At 39.5% G+C, this 16,787-nt stretch overlaps 2 protein-coding genes across 3 annotated transcripts in view; one reads left to right on the forward strand and one right to left on the reverse strand.

Moving 5' to 3' along the window:
• LOC124712359 (longitudinals lacking protein, isoforms H/M/V) overlaps positions 1-2,030 on the reverse strand; it is a 151,047-nt gene extending 149,017 nt beyond the window's left edge. For both annotated transcript variants that reach the window (XM_047242664.1, XM_047242657.1), the window contains exons 1-2: positions 1,947-2,030; positions 1,616-1,820 (exon numbers count right to left, since the gene is read on the reverse strand). The gene's annotated coding sequence lies outside the window, so the exon portion shown is untranslated. The remainder of the gene's footprint in view (positions 1-1,615; positions 1,821-1,946) is intronic.
• Positions 2,031-2,297: 267 nt separating this feature from the next.
• LOC124712376 (PRELI domain-containing protein 1, mitochondrial) overlaps positions 2,298-16,787 on the forward strand; it is a 29,534-nt gene continuing 15,044 nt past the window's right edge. The window contains exons 1-2 of the mRNA XM_047242675.1: positions 2,298-2,628; positions 12,121-12,334. Of these exons, the coding sequence (XP_047098631.1) occupies positions 2,537-2,628; positions 12,121-12,334 (306 nt within the window). The 5' untranslated portion in view covers positions 2,298-2,536. The remainder of the gene's footprint in view (positions 2,629-12,120; positions 12,335-16,787) is intronic.

Raw genomic sequence — 16,787 nt, forward strand, 5'->3', positions numbered from 1 at the left:
ACTTCCCCCCCCCCCCCCCCAATGTGACAAACATAAAGCTATGAAAGTTGAATATAATTGTAACAACTTCCTTTTACAGACTGCTTCCACAGATCTCATTTCACATGCTGATGGCGGTAAAAAGTGAGTGTGTGTGTGTGTGTGTGTGTGAGAGAGAGAGAGAGAGAGAGAGAAACGGCAATAAAGAAATTGCTGCAAAGTAGAAACAACTGAAATTGGTAAGTGTTTCCTATTAGCTAAAGCTGAATCCACTCAGGAAATTGACAGTAAGTAGTGAATGCCGTAGTACGATAGGATTTTACTTACATATCTATGTTAAATGTCTTTTGAGTTGCGGCCACGCACTCGCCTAATGAACACTACCGCATCCCGAAAACATTCGTGACCTGAAATTCGCGGAACTAGTCTACCAACGACCCGTTATGTTTTTCATCGGAACTGATTCCCGTTGTATCAGCACAGCAAACAGATGATGCCCGATTTATCACACATTCATTACTGCACCATAATCAGTAACCCTGTACTGCTGATATTTCTCTTACAAGGTACATACTCGCCAAATACACTAATGCTGATGCTAGCATTCACACAACAACCCTTTACCCTTCTATGTACTAGTAAGTACGTTGCACGAATTTGGGCAAGCAACGCAGGCAAGAACCCTACAACAATTACTAGTTATATCTAAATAACATTTACTGTCACAACTCCGTTTCTGGTTACCGTAAATTACAAAACTGCGAATTACAATAGTACAGCCAATCGTTTGCAACGCACTATGTGCGCTACGTTTTACTAGGCTTCTTGGCATTTCTTGATAATTAATTCCTGTTCTCTAGTCGGTAACATTTCTCAGTTTGAATGAGACTTAAAAAATTCTGAAAGACGCACTCTTATACCACTGCTTTCATATTAAAAAAGAAAACGGAATGCAAGTCTATACACGTTATCCACGCGTCGCAACATTACAGCCATTAACATTGTGGGGGTAGTTATTTAGGGCAAGGCAGCGGTAACGTCAGTCTTTAAAATCTAGTTAATTTCTCGTCAAAAACTGAAAATGGCGCACGTGTTGTCCTATCGGTTACAGCGGCATATCGATGCTGGCTTCAGGAAACATATTACGGAGAATACATTATCCAGATTAGCGACTTACCTCTATATTATATACAAAAGCTTTAACGTGACGATCTTCAAGACCGCCCTATTTTACAGACTTTTCTCCGCTCGCTCTGAACGTTCTTCCCCCGTTTGTATGCTTCAAAATATTCAAACCTCCATGATACACGTTTTTTTTATTTGTTCCACTATACCCAGTAAGCTTTGTACTGCTCACGTTAAATTTCCAATATGTGAACTATAGAAACATTCAACAGGGTGAAATTAATTTGCCTAGACGCTGTCTCCCGTTCATGGCACTTTTTATGAAATGGGACAATTATAATCTGACCTTTAACAAATGTTTCAGAAGACTTTATGGGCGTATCTAATTCTTTCTGGTCGTTTATAATTGGACTAAATGAATATTTATATGTAGCCCTACAATTAAGTTTTGTATTAGTTCTATAACTATAGACAAATCAACATTTTAATGGTAACAACATATAATACGCACCTATGTATGCACCTTTATTATTGTGTATAAGCTTTTGAGGTGTGAATGATATTTCTTCTTACACACGATGGGATTTTTAGCTGAGAGCCGTAACAGAATAAGTTTCCGTTCCTATAGGTCATTCACCTGAACTCGGAACCGCTATACTACGATCGTATTGCAAACAAACTTCATTTCACTTTTTGTCGCGCTGAACAAGAAGAAACTAGCAAAACAAGGTGTTGAATTAACATGTGGGCATTAATAAAACTAGTTTTCTCTAATTATGCGGAAACACTCGAAACAAAACATGAATAGGGAAACATGAATATCTTACTCATGCAACACTCACTAATAACTTCTCTTTCTTCCAAATACATGAAACTAGTCTGTAACTACACACGTACACTATATACGTAACAAATCGCACTTCATGAACATAGAGGGTATTGTTCCCCGTGCGCAATGTGTGAAGCATTTGTTATGAATTTGTCAACAGTAGTGTGAAGTTCAGTGCGAGATAAAATCTTTTAATGTCAACAACACAAAAACTTCTTATTTACTTTAACACTTTCTGCTCTCACCGAATACATTCTATGATATAATTTTTGTGCTTTTTTAAGATATACAAATATTTATTATAGCAAGCTTTCAGAATGGGCAATATGAACTAAAAACAGCAAAAACGAAGTCGAATACTCGATCCCAATAACAAGTACTGTGGACACCAATGTTTGTACCCCTGAAGTGTTTATCTACGATTTTAGCAGGTAGCATGGCTTGAACGTAAGGATGAGTGTATTCCCCTAAGTACTGTTAAAAAGCAGTTGGCAGAATTTTTTGTAACTTTACTCCGAAGTTGATGTAATTAATGGATCCAAATAAAAGTACTTGAAAAACTGGTGTGCGTACCCATTTTATGCGCCGATTCCTTGTGCGAAAATGGTGAGGTACTTTGAACAAAGTTCGGTGTTCCACTATACTTGGGAACAAGTTGCTCAAGGATTTTGGAGAAGATATCCCAACCCGCACAGGTATGTTGAAACATTAATCGTGAAATTACTTTGTTAGGCATCTTACTTCCACATCGTCACTAGCATGATTTGAACTATAGGTCAGTAACAAACCACGATGAATCACGTACAGTAGGAATGCGATGTTAGGAAAGATCCTTAACAGACCCAGATATGGCACAATGTAGTTTTCTGATAATTTTAGCTGTTGCAGATCACAGTAGAAAACCGTGTCATAACGCAAGACAGACAAAAAGAGGATTAAAATGCCTCTTAACATACAGGAACATCACATCTCAAGCAAAAGTAACATTACAAGTAACTTATAGTTAATGCAAAATGTAGAAGCAACCAACGGCAGTGGTTTTGCATAATTGGAGCTACTAGAGTATGTGTTTTAAAGGTAGCTAATTGTGAGGAGGGAGAGTGCAGTTCATGTTCCGCATTACAGTGTGTGTTTCTGAGTGAAATATGAAAATCGTATATTGTATTTATGTCAGTGCTGATTCACTCTGTATGCAGACTCCACTGCAGAGTCACTTTTGGGCGGAGACGATGATGAGGGTCACAGTAAAAGTCGTTAGGAGGCTTGACGGCCATATTACAACAGAGATTGACAATTTGTTTTTAGACTCGAAAAATCTTCATTGTTAGATAAAACCAGTTGTCAGATCTCGCCCATGAAATGGGAAATTGACATCACATCCCATCATACCAGTTATTAGGGTCTCTTCCTGTTCCATTCATGTATAGAGTGTGAGAACAATGATTGTTTGAATGCCTCTATGCATGCAGTAATTATTCAGATCTTATCCACACAATCTCTGTGCGAGCGATTCATAGGGGGTTGTAGTATATCCCTAGAGTAATAATTTAAAGCCAGTTCTTGAAACTGTGTTTATAGACAATCGCAGAATAGTTTTTGTCTGTGTTGAAGAGTCTGCCAGTTCAGGTCCTTCAGTATCTCTGTAACACTCTCCCTCAGATTAAAGAAACCAATGACCATTCATGCTGCCATTCTCTGTATATATTCAGTGTCCCATGTTAGTCCTATGTGGTATGGGTTCCACACACTTGAGCAATGTTCTAGCATGGGTCACACAAGTAATTTGTAAGCGATATCTTTTGTAGGCCGATAGTGCTTTCCCAATACTCTACCAATAAACAGAAGTCTACATCCTACTTTACCTAAGACTGAATATATGTGATTATTCTATTTCATGACCCTACAAAGTGTTACAGCCAGGTATTTGTACGAGTTGGCCAATTCCAACAGTGACTCATTGATATTATGGTCATAGGATACTACATTTATTCCATTTTGTGAAGTGCAAAATTTTATAGTTCTGAACATTTAGAACAAGTTGCCAGTCTCTGCACCATGTTAAAATCTTATAAGATCTGACTGAATATTTATGCAGCTTCTCTCAGATGGTACTTTGTTGTAGATAACTGCATCATCTGCAGAAAGCCTGATTTTACTCTTAATATTGTCTGCAAGGTCATTAATATAAAACATAAACAGCAACACACTTCCACAGGGCACACCAGAAGTTACTTGAACATCTGTCAGTGACTCCATCCAAGATAACATGCTGCATCCTCTCTACAAAAAAGTCCTCAATCCAGTCACAAATTTCACTTGATACCCCATATGATGGTACTTTTGACAATAAGTGTAGGTGCAATACTGAGTCAAATGCTTTTCGGAAACCAAGAAACACTGGATCTACCGGATTGCCTTGATCCAAAGCTTCCAGTATTTCATGTGAGAAAAGTGAGAGTTGGATTTCACATGATCAATGTTTTTGGGTGTTGAGACCAGGTTATTCTGTTCAAGATGCCTCATTGTCTGAGCTCATAATATGTTCTCATATTCTCCAACAAGTCCTTGTCAAGGATATTGGATGGTAGTTTTGTAGATCACTTCTATTATCCTTCTTGTAGACTCATATGACCTGCACCTTTTTACAAGAACTGATAGATTATAGTTAAAGAGGGACTAACTTGGTGGCAAATTCAGTATAGAATGTGAGAGGGATTGCATCGGGACCTGGAGCTTTGTTCAGTTTTAACAATTTCAGCTGTTTCTTATCACTAATGACACTAATGCATATTTCATTTATCTTTTCAGTGGTACAAGGATTAAACAGAGCAATTGTCCTGGGTTTTCCTTTGTAAAGGAAAATTTGAAAACTGAGTTAAGTATTTCAGCTTTTGCTTTGCTGCCCTCAATTTCAGTTCGTGTCTCATTACTAGGGACTGGACACTAACTTTGGTGCCACTAACAGTCTTTACATATGACCAGACTTTCTTTAGAGTTTGTGAATTGTCCTTTGACAATATTTTGCTATTGAAGGCTTCATCCATTGCTCTCTTGACAGCCAAACATGTTTCATTCAGCATCTCTCTATCTGTAGCCCTACACTTCGCTTTACACCTATGATGCAGTAATCTCTGTTTCTTTAGAAGTTTCTTTACAGTGACTGTATACTGTGGAGGTTCCCTCCCACTATGAACTGTTCCACTGGGCACATATCTGTCCAGTGTAAGGTCAAATATTCTTTTAACTTGAAATTTGTGACAGTCCTCAATAAACTGAAACATTACTATGTAGAATACATGGAGGTATGGATTTGGCAGTAGTATGTGGAGATTTCTATGCTGCTCAGTCTAAGAGATATTTTCAGTTTAAAACAAACAATAACAATTCCAGCTATAATTGCAAAAGCTTGTGCCACCATGGACCAAATATTTGTCAACACAATGTATATGGCAGCTTGTGAAAATACAAGTTTTAGTGACCATGAAGCCCAAATGGTAACACTCTCAGGCTATTTACTATCCACCCAAAGCCATAAAAGAACTGTGATTGCAAATAGGTTCATTCATTTATTTATTTACGTGTTCCATAGATTCTTGATGCGATTTTATCACTAGGATGTAGAATGTGTTTCAAGTATTTAAGCAACAACACAGATTATAGTAATAATGATTACAAATTATAAGTCTTACATTCGAAAACATTACCATGCTGAGATTTTGTATATCTTTGTGAAGATGGAGTCTCGCAGGGCTCTGTATTGAGTTTATCTCTATTTTTAGTGGCCAATAACGACCTAGCAGTGGCTGTAGTGCTGTCCGTCTCACCTTCTCTGTATGCAGACGTGTTCTGAATTTCATACTGCTGCTACAGTACAGGTGTTGCTGAGCGGTGTCTAAAGGGGGCCATCCACAAGGTGCAGTCATGGGCTCTAGCCAGTTTTCAGGTGCAAAGTCGTGTCAGCTGTGTACTATTCATCCAGAACCAGAAATTTACCTTAATGACGATCTATTCACTGTAGTGGATACATATTGATTCTTAGGACTGATTTTCAATGCCCGATGGGCTTGGCTTCCTGATCTTCGTCAGCGTAAGTGGAAATGCTGGCAGCACCTCAATGCCCTCCGCTTCCTGAGCAACACCAACTGGGATGCATATCACTCTACACTGCTGAAGCTCTACAGGCCCCCTGTTCAATCCCACCTTGACTATGGAAGTCAGGTTTACGGTTTGACAGCACCCTCAGCATTGCGTTTCCTCGACCCAGTGTGCCATTGTGGTGTTCGACTAGTGACAGGAGATTTTAGGACGGGTCCGGTGACCAGTGTCCTGCTGGAGGCCAGACTCCATTGAAAGTTATGTTGCACATGTTCCTAGTTCTCCTGTATATCCAAATTACCGTCTCCTTTTACCACCAACAGCGGCTCATCTCCCGCATCGGCAGCGCAGGTCAGGGCTTACAATTGCAGTTCGTGTCCAATCCCTTCTATCTAAAATGGAGTCCTTGCCTTTACCACCTATACTCGGGGTCCAATCATGTACACCTCCATGGTGTACACCTCGGCCGTGGTTTCGCCTGGACCTTTCACATGGTCCTAAGGACTCAGTTAACTCCGTGGTTCTCCTCTGTCACTTCCTCTCGATTCTTGACATGTACTGAGTCCATGAAGTGGTTTAGACCAACGGCTCGATGACTCTCGGTCATGTTGGCTTCACATATGTCCACAGAGGACATATTGAACAACATTCCTTGCCTGATGGCTGCAGTGTTTTCACTGCAGAGCTGTCGGCTATATCTCATGCTCTTGAGCACATCCGTTCGTTCCCTGGTGAGTCATTTCTTCTGTGTACTGAGTCCTTGAGCAGCCTAAAAGCTATTGACCAGTGCTACCCCCGCCATCCTTTGGTAGTGACTTTTCTGGACTCCATCTATGCCCTGGAACGGTCCAGTCGTTTCGTGATTTTACTGTGGATCCCAGGTCATGTTAGAATCCCAGGCAATGAACTTGCCGATAGGCTGGCCGAACAGGCTATACGGAAACTGCTTCTAGATATGGGCATCTATAAAACTTACTTGCATTCAGTCTTTAGCCGCAAGGCTTTGGGTGACGAAATGGGATAGTCGCAGTATGCACCACAAACTGTATGCCATTAAGGAGACTACAAATGTGTGGTTCTCTGCCAGCTCTGCATTGGCCGTACATGGCTAATGCATGGTTACCTCCTCCGTCGCAAGGACCCACCTCGGTGTCTCTGTGGCTCCCCTACGACGGTCGTCCACATCTTGCTGGACTGCCCAGTTTCAGCCGCTTTGCGACAGACTTTTAACATTCCCAGCAGCCTACCTTTGGTGTTGGGCAACAATGGCTCAGCAGCAGATTTAGTTTTACGTTTTATGTGTGAGTGGTGTTTTTATCATAAGGGTGGGTGTTTGGCCTTCTCTCTGGGGCCTCCACCCTTCCTCCATTTTAACTCTGTCACCCTTTCTTTGCATTTGTTTGTCCCGGTGTTCATCTTTTCCCTTCATGTGGTCATCTTGCCTTATCTTTTGGGGTGGACATTTTAGTGTGTTGCAGAGTGTGTGGCTAATCCTCTTTTATTCTTGTGATCAGGCAGTCCAGATCATCTGCTCTATGGTTTTAATACCTTCTTCTACTTTAGTTTGTGGTGTACATTTTCCCTGTTTTCAGTTCATTCCATTTGTTTTCTTTTTAAGTGTGGTTCCACATTGCTTTCCCCGTTTTACTTTCCCAAACGTAATTAGGGTGTTTTATCCTGAGCCATGTTTGCGTCAGGGAAAAGGGACTGATGACCCTGTAGTTTGGTTCCTTTATACCTCAGACCAACCAGCCAACAATCCCCCGTTAGTCCTATTTGGTATGTGTCCCACAGACTTGAGCGGTATTCTAGAACTGGTCGCTCAAATGACTTCTAAGCAATCTCCTTTGTGGAGTGATCGCACTTCCTTGGTATTCTACCAATAAATTTAAGGTTACCGTCTGCTTTATCCACAGCTGAGCTTATGTGAATTCGCATTTCCTATCCCTAAAAAGTGTTACACCCAGATATTTGTATGACTTGGCTAATTCCAACAGTGACTCAATGATATTACTGTCAAAGGATACTACATTTTTTTCATCTTAGCACAATTTTACATTTCTGAACATTAAAAGCAAATTGTCAATTTTTTGCATCACTTTGAAATCTTATCAAAAACTGGCCAAATATGCAGCTTCTTTCCGGTAATACGTACAGATAACTGCATCTGCAGAAAAGCCTGATCTTACTATTAATATTGTCTGCAAGGTCATTAAACATGAAGAGGAAGTTGCTTGGTGTATGTCCAAAGTTACTTGAACATCTGACGATGAGTCTCCATCCAAGGTAACATGCTGCATCTTCCCTACCAAAAAGTCCTCAGTCCAGTCACAAATTTCCCTTGATACCCCATAAGATAGTACTTTTGACACTAAGAGTAGGTGCGTTACTAAGTGAAATGGTTTTAGGAAATTAAGAAACACTGCATGTACCTGGCTTACTTTCAAAGCTTTCAGTATGTCATGTGAGAAAAGTGCAAGTTGGGTTTCACATGATCAATGTTTTCAAAATCCATGCTGGTTGGCAGTGAGGAGGACATACTGTTCACGATATCTCGTTATGTTTGAGCTCAGAATATGTTCTAAGGTTCTGCAACAAATTGACATCAAGGATATTGGATGGTAGCGTTCTCAGTATAGAATCTGACGGTAGTGTTTTCAGTATAGAATCTGATAGGGATTCCATTGGGACCTGGCGCTTTGTTCAATTTTAACAATTTCAGTGGTATTAGGATTTAACTGGGGCAATTCTCCTGGGTTTTTTCTTTGTAAAGAGACATTTGAAAGTAGAGTTGAGCATTTCATCTTTTGCTTTGCTGCCCTCAGTTCCAGTCTCATTCGCTAAGTGACTGAACACTAACTTTGGTTCCACTAACAGCCTTTACATGCGGCCGGAATTTCTTTCGGTTTTGTGAAATATCATCGGACAGTATTCATCTACAGAAGTCATTGAAGGCTTCATGCATTGCTCTTTTGACAGCCAAACCTATTTAATTCAGCAGCTCTCTATCTCTAGTCCTATGCTTTTACACGTATTATGCATAGTCACCGTTTCTTTAGAAGTGTTTGTACAGAGACTGTATATCATGGAGAGTCCATCCCATTATGAACTCTCTACTGGGTGCATATCTACCCAGTGCGTGGTCAACTATTCTTTTAAACTTGATGCATACTTCCTCCAAATGCTCCTGCCTTGTGCTGAGAGTTTCAAGTTCCTCATTGATATATGACACTACTGATTTTTTTATCTAGTTTACTGAACTTATACAGCTTTCTGCTTGTTTTAGTTTTACTTCTTCCATTAGTAATCAATGCTGTCACAACCAGGTCATGCTCACTAATACCAGTTTCGATGTGGGCATCCTCAAAGAGGTCAGGTCTATTTGTTACCATTAGATACAATATATTTCCATCATGAATGGGGTTCTTAACTATTTGTTGTAGGTAGTTCAGACAATGCATTTAGTAATGTTTCACAGGATGTCTTACCACACACACCACTAACAAAACTGTAATTTTCCGAATTAATTGTTGGATGCTTAAAGTTCCTACCAGTGATTACAATATGACTGGGTAACCTACTACAGTATGACTGACGAATGTATGTACAAGTGAGCTGAGATTTTCTCTAAATTTTTCAGTTACATCAGGAGATGAGTCTGGTGGGCAATAGAAGAATTCAGTTATCATTTTATGCCCACTCTTGATACTGAGTAGTGCCCAATCTCACATGCAGCTCCAATTTCTATCCCAGTGGATTTGAGTTTCTTGTCTACACCAACTCCATTTCCCATTTACCCATCCTTTAGAGATACTCTGCAATTCTCCCTCCCCCCCCCCCCCCCTCCAAGTCTCACTGCTGTCAGTTTCGGGTTTCAACTAGCTTTCTGTTCCTAGTGTTATGTGAGCTTCACTGCTTCTTATAAGTGCTTCTAACTGTGACACTTTGTTGCAAATGCTTCAGCAGTTTACCATTATGATTTTTAATACTCTCACCTGTGGGAGGCATTTCTTTTGATCTTACAATAATATGTCCAGGTGTTTTATGGCTATTGTTATCTGGATTGGATGGAGTGTTGACTAATCTAAAAACACTTTGTGTGCACCCCACACACAGTCAGCTACCTTAGTAACAGTCTCTGATGTGTAGTGCACATCTGACCCATTTAGTGGGACCCTATGGTTGTACCCTAAGAAGGCGCATCCTAGCTTGTCACAGAAGCTTCTGAAGTATCTGGTTCATTCCTTCCACTTTACACAGAACCAGTGGGCCATGATCAGTTCTGGGGACAACATTGCAAATTGTGACCTCCGTTGAAACTCCTTGCACAAGGCTGGTCTTCTCAACGTCCTCTGCCAGTTGCTGGAAGACCCAAGTATGAATTCAAAGCCCAGGTGATAGGCATCATATGTTCCAACATACACCACAATCTGCAGTTGGTTGCACACTGTTCACTCAGTGGCTGCTGGAATAACTTCTTTAACATGTTGAATGAGCCCCCCCCCCTCCCAAGCATACACACCGAGTGCACTAGGTGTCCTTTACTGTTCTTTGCTGCCATTTATGTGAGGGGTTCTATCATTCACTGTATGTTTCAACTGCCAATATTAATATAACTCTTATCCTTCTGTGTTTGCCTCCTCTTGAGACTGGACAAAATAGGTTTCCCCAAAACAGGTGAAGTGAGTCTCATTAGCTCAGTTTCAGTGAAAGACAGCACCTCAGACTTATCAGTTTGGGGGGGACCAGTACATCACCCTGAGTCCTCCCTGGTCCCCATTCACCCTGTATATAGTGAATATCACATGTATTCTAGCAATTTTTCTCTCATACAAGATTACTACCCTCTTTTAGTTCCCAAAAGAAGTAAATGAGACAATTGCTGAGTGTGATAACACATTTATTATGTATAAAATACAGCATTCTTGGGCAAAATCCAAGTACACATACCTTGTGGCTCACATTAGCTTGCATGCCTTATGTTGAGTGCAGTATACAGAGCTGTAAAATAGCGAATCAGTTCATGTTCTTCATATCAGCAACATGACACAGTATGAAGTGCAAAGCAGTGAGGGACAGGCAGTGGTCAGGAACTGGTTACAATTACATTGACGTAGTCCGCACATGTACATGCTGCATCCCTTGATCTCCACTTAGCATCATTCAAGCCTTTAATTAAATAAAACAAACAACACAAACAGTAGTATTGAAACTTTACTTAATATGAAATGAAATACAGTGCCAAGACACCACAGGATATATTTTTGAGTTTGGGCCCCTACATTCAACTAGTTGTAGTCATTTAGGGGATGGGGGGATAGAGAGAGAGATATATGTAGATATGTAACCTCACAGCATGTTATGAAACAATCGTATTAAAGAATCTTGTAAAAATTATGTGAAACACATTGTATGGAAGTTTACTTACGGTAACATTGATGGTTTCAACTGATTGCACTAATTAGTTGTATTGGAATTTTGCTTGATTTGGAGATCAGGTGATCTATTTATATACAACTGTCACACAATATGACAGCAAACTGGATTGGTTAGTAATGATCCTTTTGTAAATGGAAACCAACATTAAACCATTCTCCCATATGTAGCAGAGATTTGCTAATGATGAGGAGCATGCAGCATGTATACGTTCCAGTGTTTCTCCAGGCATGCTTTTTATTAATTTTAATTTTAGCTCTTATTGTTGAAGTACTGGTAACCTTTAGCTTCTTATGAGTGGAATGTGAATATGTGTTGTTCATACCTTGTTATTTCTAATTCATTCCCCCTATTTTGGGTTTATGATGGTTTAGCATTTGAAATGCTATTCCCTCCCCCTCAGGAATATTTACTTTTTTACTTATCATGATGAAAGAACCTGGAAATTCAGAAAGCTTTGGATTCAGTGATTTCTAACTGTGTGTGTGTGTGTGTGTGTGTGTGTGTGTGTGTGTGAGAGAGAGAGAGAGAGAGAGAGAGAGAGAGAGAGAGAGAGAGAGAGAAAGGGGGGGGGGGTATATTCCAGTTGATCCTATTTCAGCATCTTGTAAATAGATACTGCTGGAAGTATGATATTACATGTCTTGTGATTACAGCAATCATGTTTTGAGTGAAGATACAGTATTCAGAGAAGTTCGGGACCAGAAGCTTTATACAAAACGACTCCTTACAAAAACTAACAGAGTTCCTAAATGGGGTGAAAGATTCATTAGTGGCAGAACAGTCAAAGTTGTTGAAGAGTCTGTTGTGGATCCTAAGCAGAAGTTGTTGGTCACCTACACCAGAAACATTGGATATGTCAGAGTTATGGTAAGAATGCACACATTCCTCTTTTTTTGTGAATATATGTGATTTCACATTTGAACTTGCCTGTTGTAGTTAAGCCTTCATCTCCCTGTACAATTTTTATCCTCCCACACTTCCCTCCATTACCAAATTGACTTTTCCGTGATGCCTCGGGATGTGTCCTATCAAATGACCAGATCTCTTAGTCGAGTTGTGCTATAAATTTCTTTCCTCCACAGATTGATTCAGTACGTCCTCATTACTCATCTGATCTTCAGCATTTTTCTGAAGCGCTGTATTTCAAAAGCTTGTATTCTCTTTGTGTCTGAATTGTTTATTGTTCACTTCTGTATAAGGCTACACTTCTGTCAAATTTTTAGTGTAATGATGTCAAACTTCTGAAGTTACTTGTAAGTAGTAACTATTCCAAAAGAAATTTGCAAATGATGATAAAAAAGAAAGATTTAATGATACCCCATAATTAGTGCACAGGAAGCATTAAATGCTCCAGAGATTTAAAAAAAATTAAAAAAAACTACAATTTTACTGGTTTCTCTAAAAGTACCACAGACTGTAATTCAGTTTGCACAATAATGTCACATGCTTCATTGGTTTAAATGTTCAGTTGGACAGTTGAAACCAGACCTTTGTCTAGTCACTCTCACTGGGAAGCCTTTACATGATTTTGTAGTAAGCTGCATCCACCCAAATGACTGAGTTTTGTAAGTTGTTTATATCACCCCCCCCCCCCCCCCCCCCATGCACCCATGCCTTCACAGTGACGAGGTGTATGACATGTTGTTTAAGAAGGAATGTGATATTAAATGTGGAAAACTGCTAATAAATATGTTAATGGAAATAATTGCCATTCCTAGAAGCTGCAAAATGTAGGTATGCATTTAAAAAAATAAGCAGCTTTTGGTGGCATTAGCAATAGCACTATTTATGTGCTATGAATGACAGTGTTTCCAGTTGCTGTTCCTCAGGCAATAATAAAATTAATTACCATAAAATAAAAGGTTCAAAATGGCAGAGTCTCAGGACCAGTAAGATAAATGAAGATTTTCCTAGTCCATGCTCCCTTTCTTTTTCTTAACTCTCATTTCAGAAGAGGGGAGTTATTACTGCCTTTATTAGCAGTGTAGTGAAATTTTTGTGCATGTAGATATTTTTTTCCGTTTCAGCTGCGTCACATGTACGAGTGCTAAAATTAATTTTAAACATTGTCTGTGCTACTTACTAATTTTAGGCAAGTTTTTACTCCTCAGTCGACATGCTTGCCGAATAATAAGTCGCTTGAGTAGAAGAGGTGTGAATGAAATTTACATAATACACAGTAGGGGCATAAAAATGAGAAAATGTTAAGTAAAAAGTTCAGAGCATACAATACAGAGGTGAAAGTTGTTTAACTGTATTTTTGATTCCAAGCTGAGAGATGGTTAGAGAAGAGCACACATCACCAGAACTACACTGTGACTGACACTGCTAATAACTGGAAATGATTGTCAATTATTGTTTGAGTTCAGTGTGGAGTGGCAGGAAAAAAAGTAATAAAAACTGTTGTCAAAAGGGACATAGTAGAAAAGAGCTGAGCTGGAAACAAAAAGGAATGAAATTAGAGAACATATTATGTGAAATCGGAGCAGAAGATGTGGACGGCACAAATAAAAATGTGGTAGTGTGCCTTGACAGCCTACACAACCAAGTCATGTGTTATACACTGTAAGGCTCACATCCATTTGAACTGAACGGATCAGTGGAAGAAAATGATAACCAACAAGAACATACTTGGTATTACTACTTGTTATATGTTTATGACAATATTCTGAAAAGGATAGATTGCTACTCACCACATAGCGAGGATATTGAGTCACAGATAGGCATAACAAAAAGACTGCTAAACAAGTAAGCCCTTAAAAAAAAAGACAACATACACACAAGCATTCACACAGATGCAACTTGCACATGCAACTGTCTGGTCGCCAAGGCCAGCATGCGGTGCATTAAAAACATGAGAGATAACTCGATCAGTAAACTGAGTGATAGCACTTTCTTCTGCCAACCCCTTCCAGTATCAGTCTTGTGTTTGTGTAAAGTAAACAGTGTCTTTCCGGAGTAACTGATGTGTTTTGAGTTTATAGCAAAGTTGACAAGTCCTTTGTTTCCAGTATTTACGGAAATAGGCCAGTTCTTAGAATGTTGTATGCAAAATAGAATCACAGACTAATCTAGAAACCCAAAATCATTTCAGTGACGCCTAGTGCAGTAACTTTGAAAGACTGCATAGGGGTCAGTCCATGTCCGTTCAACCAGGGGCTCCAGCTCATAGTCTCAGATTTGACTGAAATTCAGTACACTAATTCTACCATGTGTGGAACACTAGTGTACAAAGTATTAGTTTCCCCTGCCAATTAGTTCCAGAATTATGACTTGTTAAAGAAGGTGGCGTGACCTGGAAATTGCAACCCGCATCTAGCAGTCTATCTTCAGACCCAACTTCAGGTGGCGTGACCTGGAAATTGCAACCCGCATCTAGCAGTCTATCTTCAGACCCAACTTCAGGTCTTAATAACTTTGGAACTATTCCACACAATCCAGTGAAATTTTTACAACCCAGTTACATCCACTTAGAGAACACACTCCATGAATCAAAACACCAACAACATATTTCTGAGGGAAAATAAAAAATTCCAAAATGTGATTTAAAAAATGTAATACGTCAAAAGGTACATATTGTAGATGCCTTCTATGCCAAATATATTTCACTCAAAAAGGGTATAAATTTTTTGTGGTAAGCTTAATGTAGCCTAAACACACACAGAACTCATCATGCCCATATCAGTCACAAAAACTGAGTTACATGCACACAAAAATACAAAAATTTGAAAAATTACCTGAAAAACATGGATTTTTGAAGTGTGGTAGCACAAAAGGGACAAGTGGTATCCAAGCCAAATTTCACACACTGCATAAGTAGACCATAATATAATATGTGGCAAAATTTCAACTTGTTATTGCAAGGCAAACGTAACCAAATACATCTTTGTCAACTTTTATTGTACACAAATGCCTTGCAATAACAAGTTGAAATTTTGCCACATATTATATTATGGTCTACTTATGCAGCGTTTGAAATTTGGCTTGGATACCACATGCCGAAAATCCATGTGTTTCAGGTAATTTTTCAAATTTTTGTATTTTCGTGTGCATGTAACTCAGTTTTTGTGACTGATATGGGCATGATGAGTTCTGTGTGTGTTTAGGCCACATTAAGCTTAACACAAAAAAATTATACCCTTTTTGAGTGAAATATATTTGGCATAGAGGGCACCTACAACATGTACCTTTTAACGTTTTACATTTTTTTAATAACATTTTGGAATTTTTTATTTTCCCTCAGAAATATGTTGTTGGTGTTTTGATTCATAGAGTGTGTTCTCTAAGTGGATGTTCCTGGATTGTAAAAATTTCACTGGACTGTGCATAATAGTTCCAAAGTTATTAAGGCCTGAAGTTGGGTCTGAAGATAGATTGCCAGATGCGGGTTGCAATTTCCGGGTCATGCCACCTTCTTTCACAAGCCATAAATATGGAACTAATTGGCAGGGGAACTTAAAATTTTGTACATGAGTGTTCCACACTTGGAAGCATTGGTGTGCTAAATTTCAGCCAAATCTGAGACTATCAGCTGGAACATTTTCTCAAATTGGTTGAATTGACATGGAATGACCCATAGGTGCTGTTTAACTAAAACAAATGATGTTTACATGCTACATCTTTATTCTTCACATCTACATATTTGCAGCCCTCTACTGCTAGAGGACTCTGAATTGTAGTGTGTAACATGATGGTGTATAATGTAACTGCCATTGTGGTTAAAGTATATTGTGCATGACAAAATGACCCTATCCAAAATGCTGAGGCAGCTGTGTTGCACCACGGGGCATAGATGACAGGAGTGAACAGTGGCTCTGGAGATGTATGTGGGGGAATAGACATGCAATTGCTGAGCAGCTGACTGCCAAAATGAACCTAGCGACTGCCAACAGTTCTTTCCAGCAACTGTTCAGCAAACATTGCTGCATATAGGCATCTGCAGCAGGCACCTGGTTCATGCAGCCATGCTGACTCCTGTTTATCGTTGACTAAGGCTGGAATTTGCAAGCACCACAAGTGGTCTCCCTTTGAATGGTGACAGGTTGCATTTTAAGGTGAACTACATTTTGTAATTCTTCAGACAGATGGCCATTGGCATGTACAGCCTGAAATACCTGAAAACACACACCCAGCAACAATTGTTGGAAGGGTTCAGGCCAGAGGAGGGAGTGTTACGGTCTAGAGAATGTTTTCGTGGCATTCCCTGGCTGATCTAGTCATTCTGGAAGACACAGTCAATTAACAGAAGTATGCATCTATCCTTGAGGACTATCACCCCACTACATACAGTATTTTTCCTCAGCACATAGCTCCCACTATA

This window comes from Schistocerca piceifrons, chromosome 1 (genome assembly GCF_021461385.2).
Source record: "Schistocerca piceifrons isolate TAMUIC-IGC-003096 chromosome 1, iqSchPice1.1, whole genome shotgun sequence".
NCBI classification, from domain to species: domain Eukaryota; kingdom Metazoa; phylum Arthropoda; class Insecta; order Orthoptera; family Acrididae; genus Schistocerca; species Schistocerca piceifrons.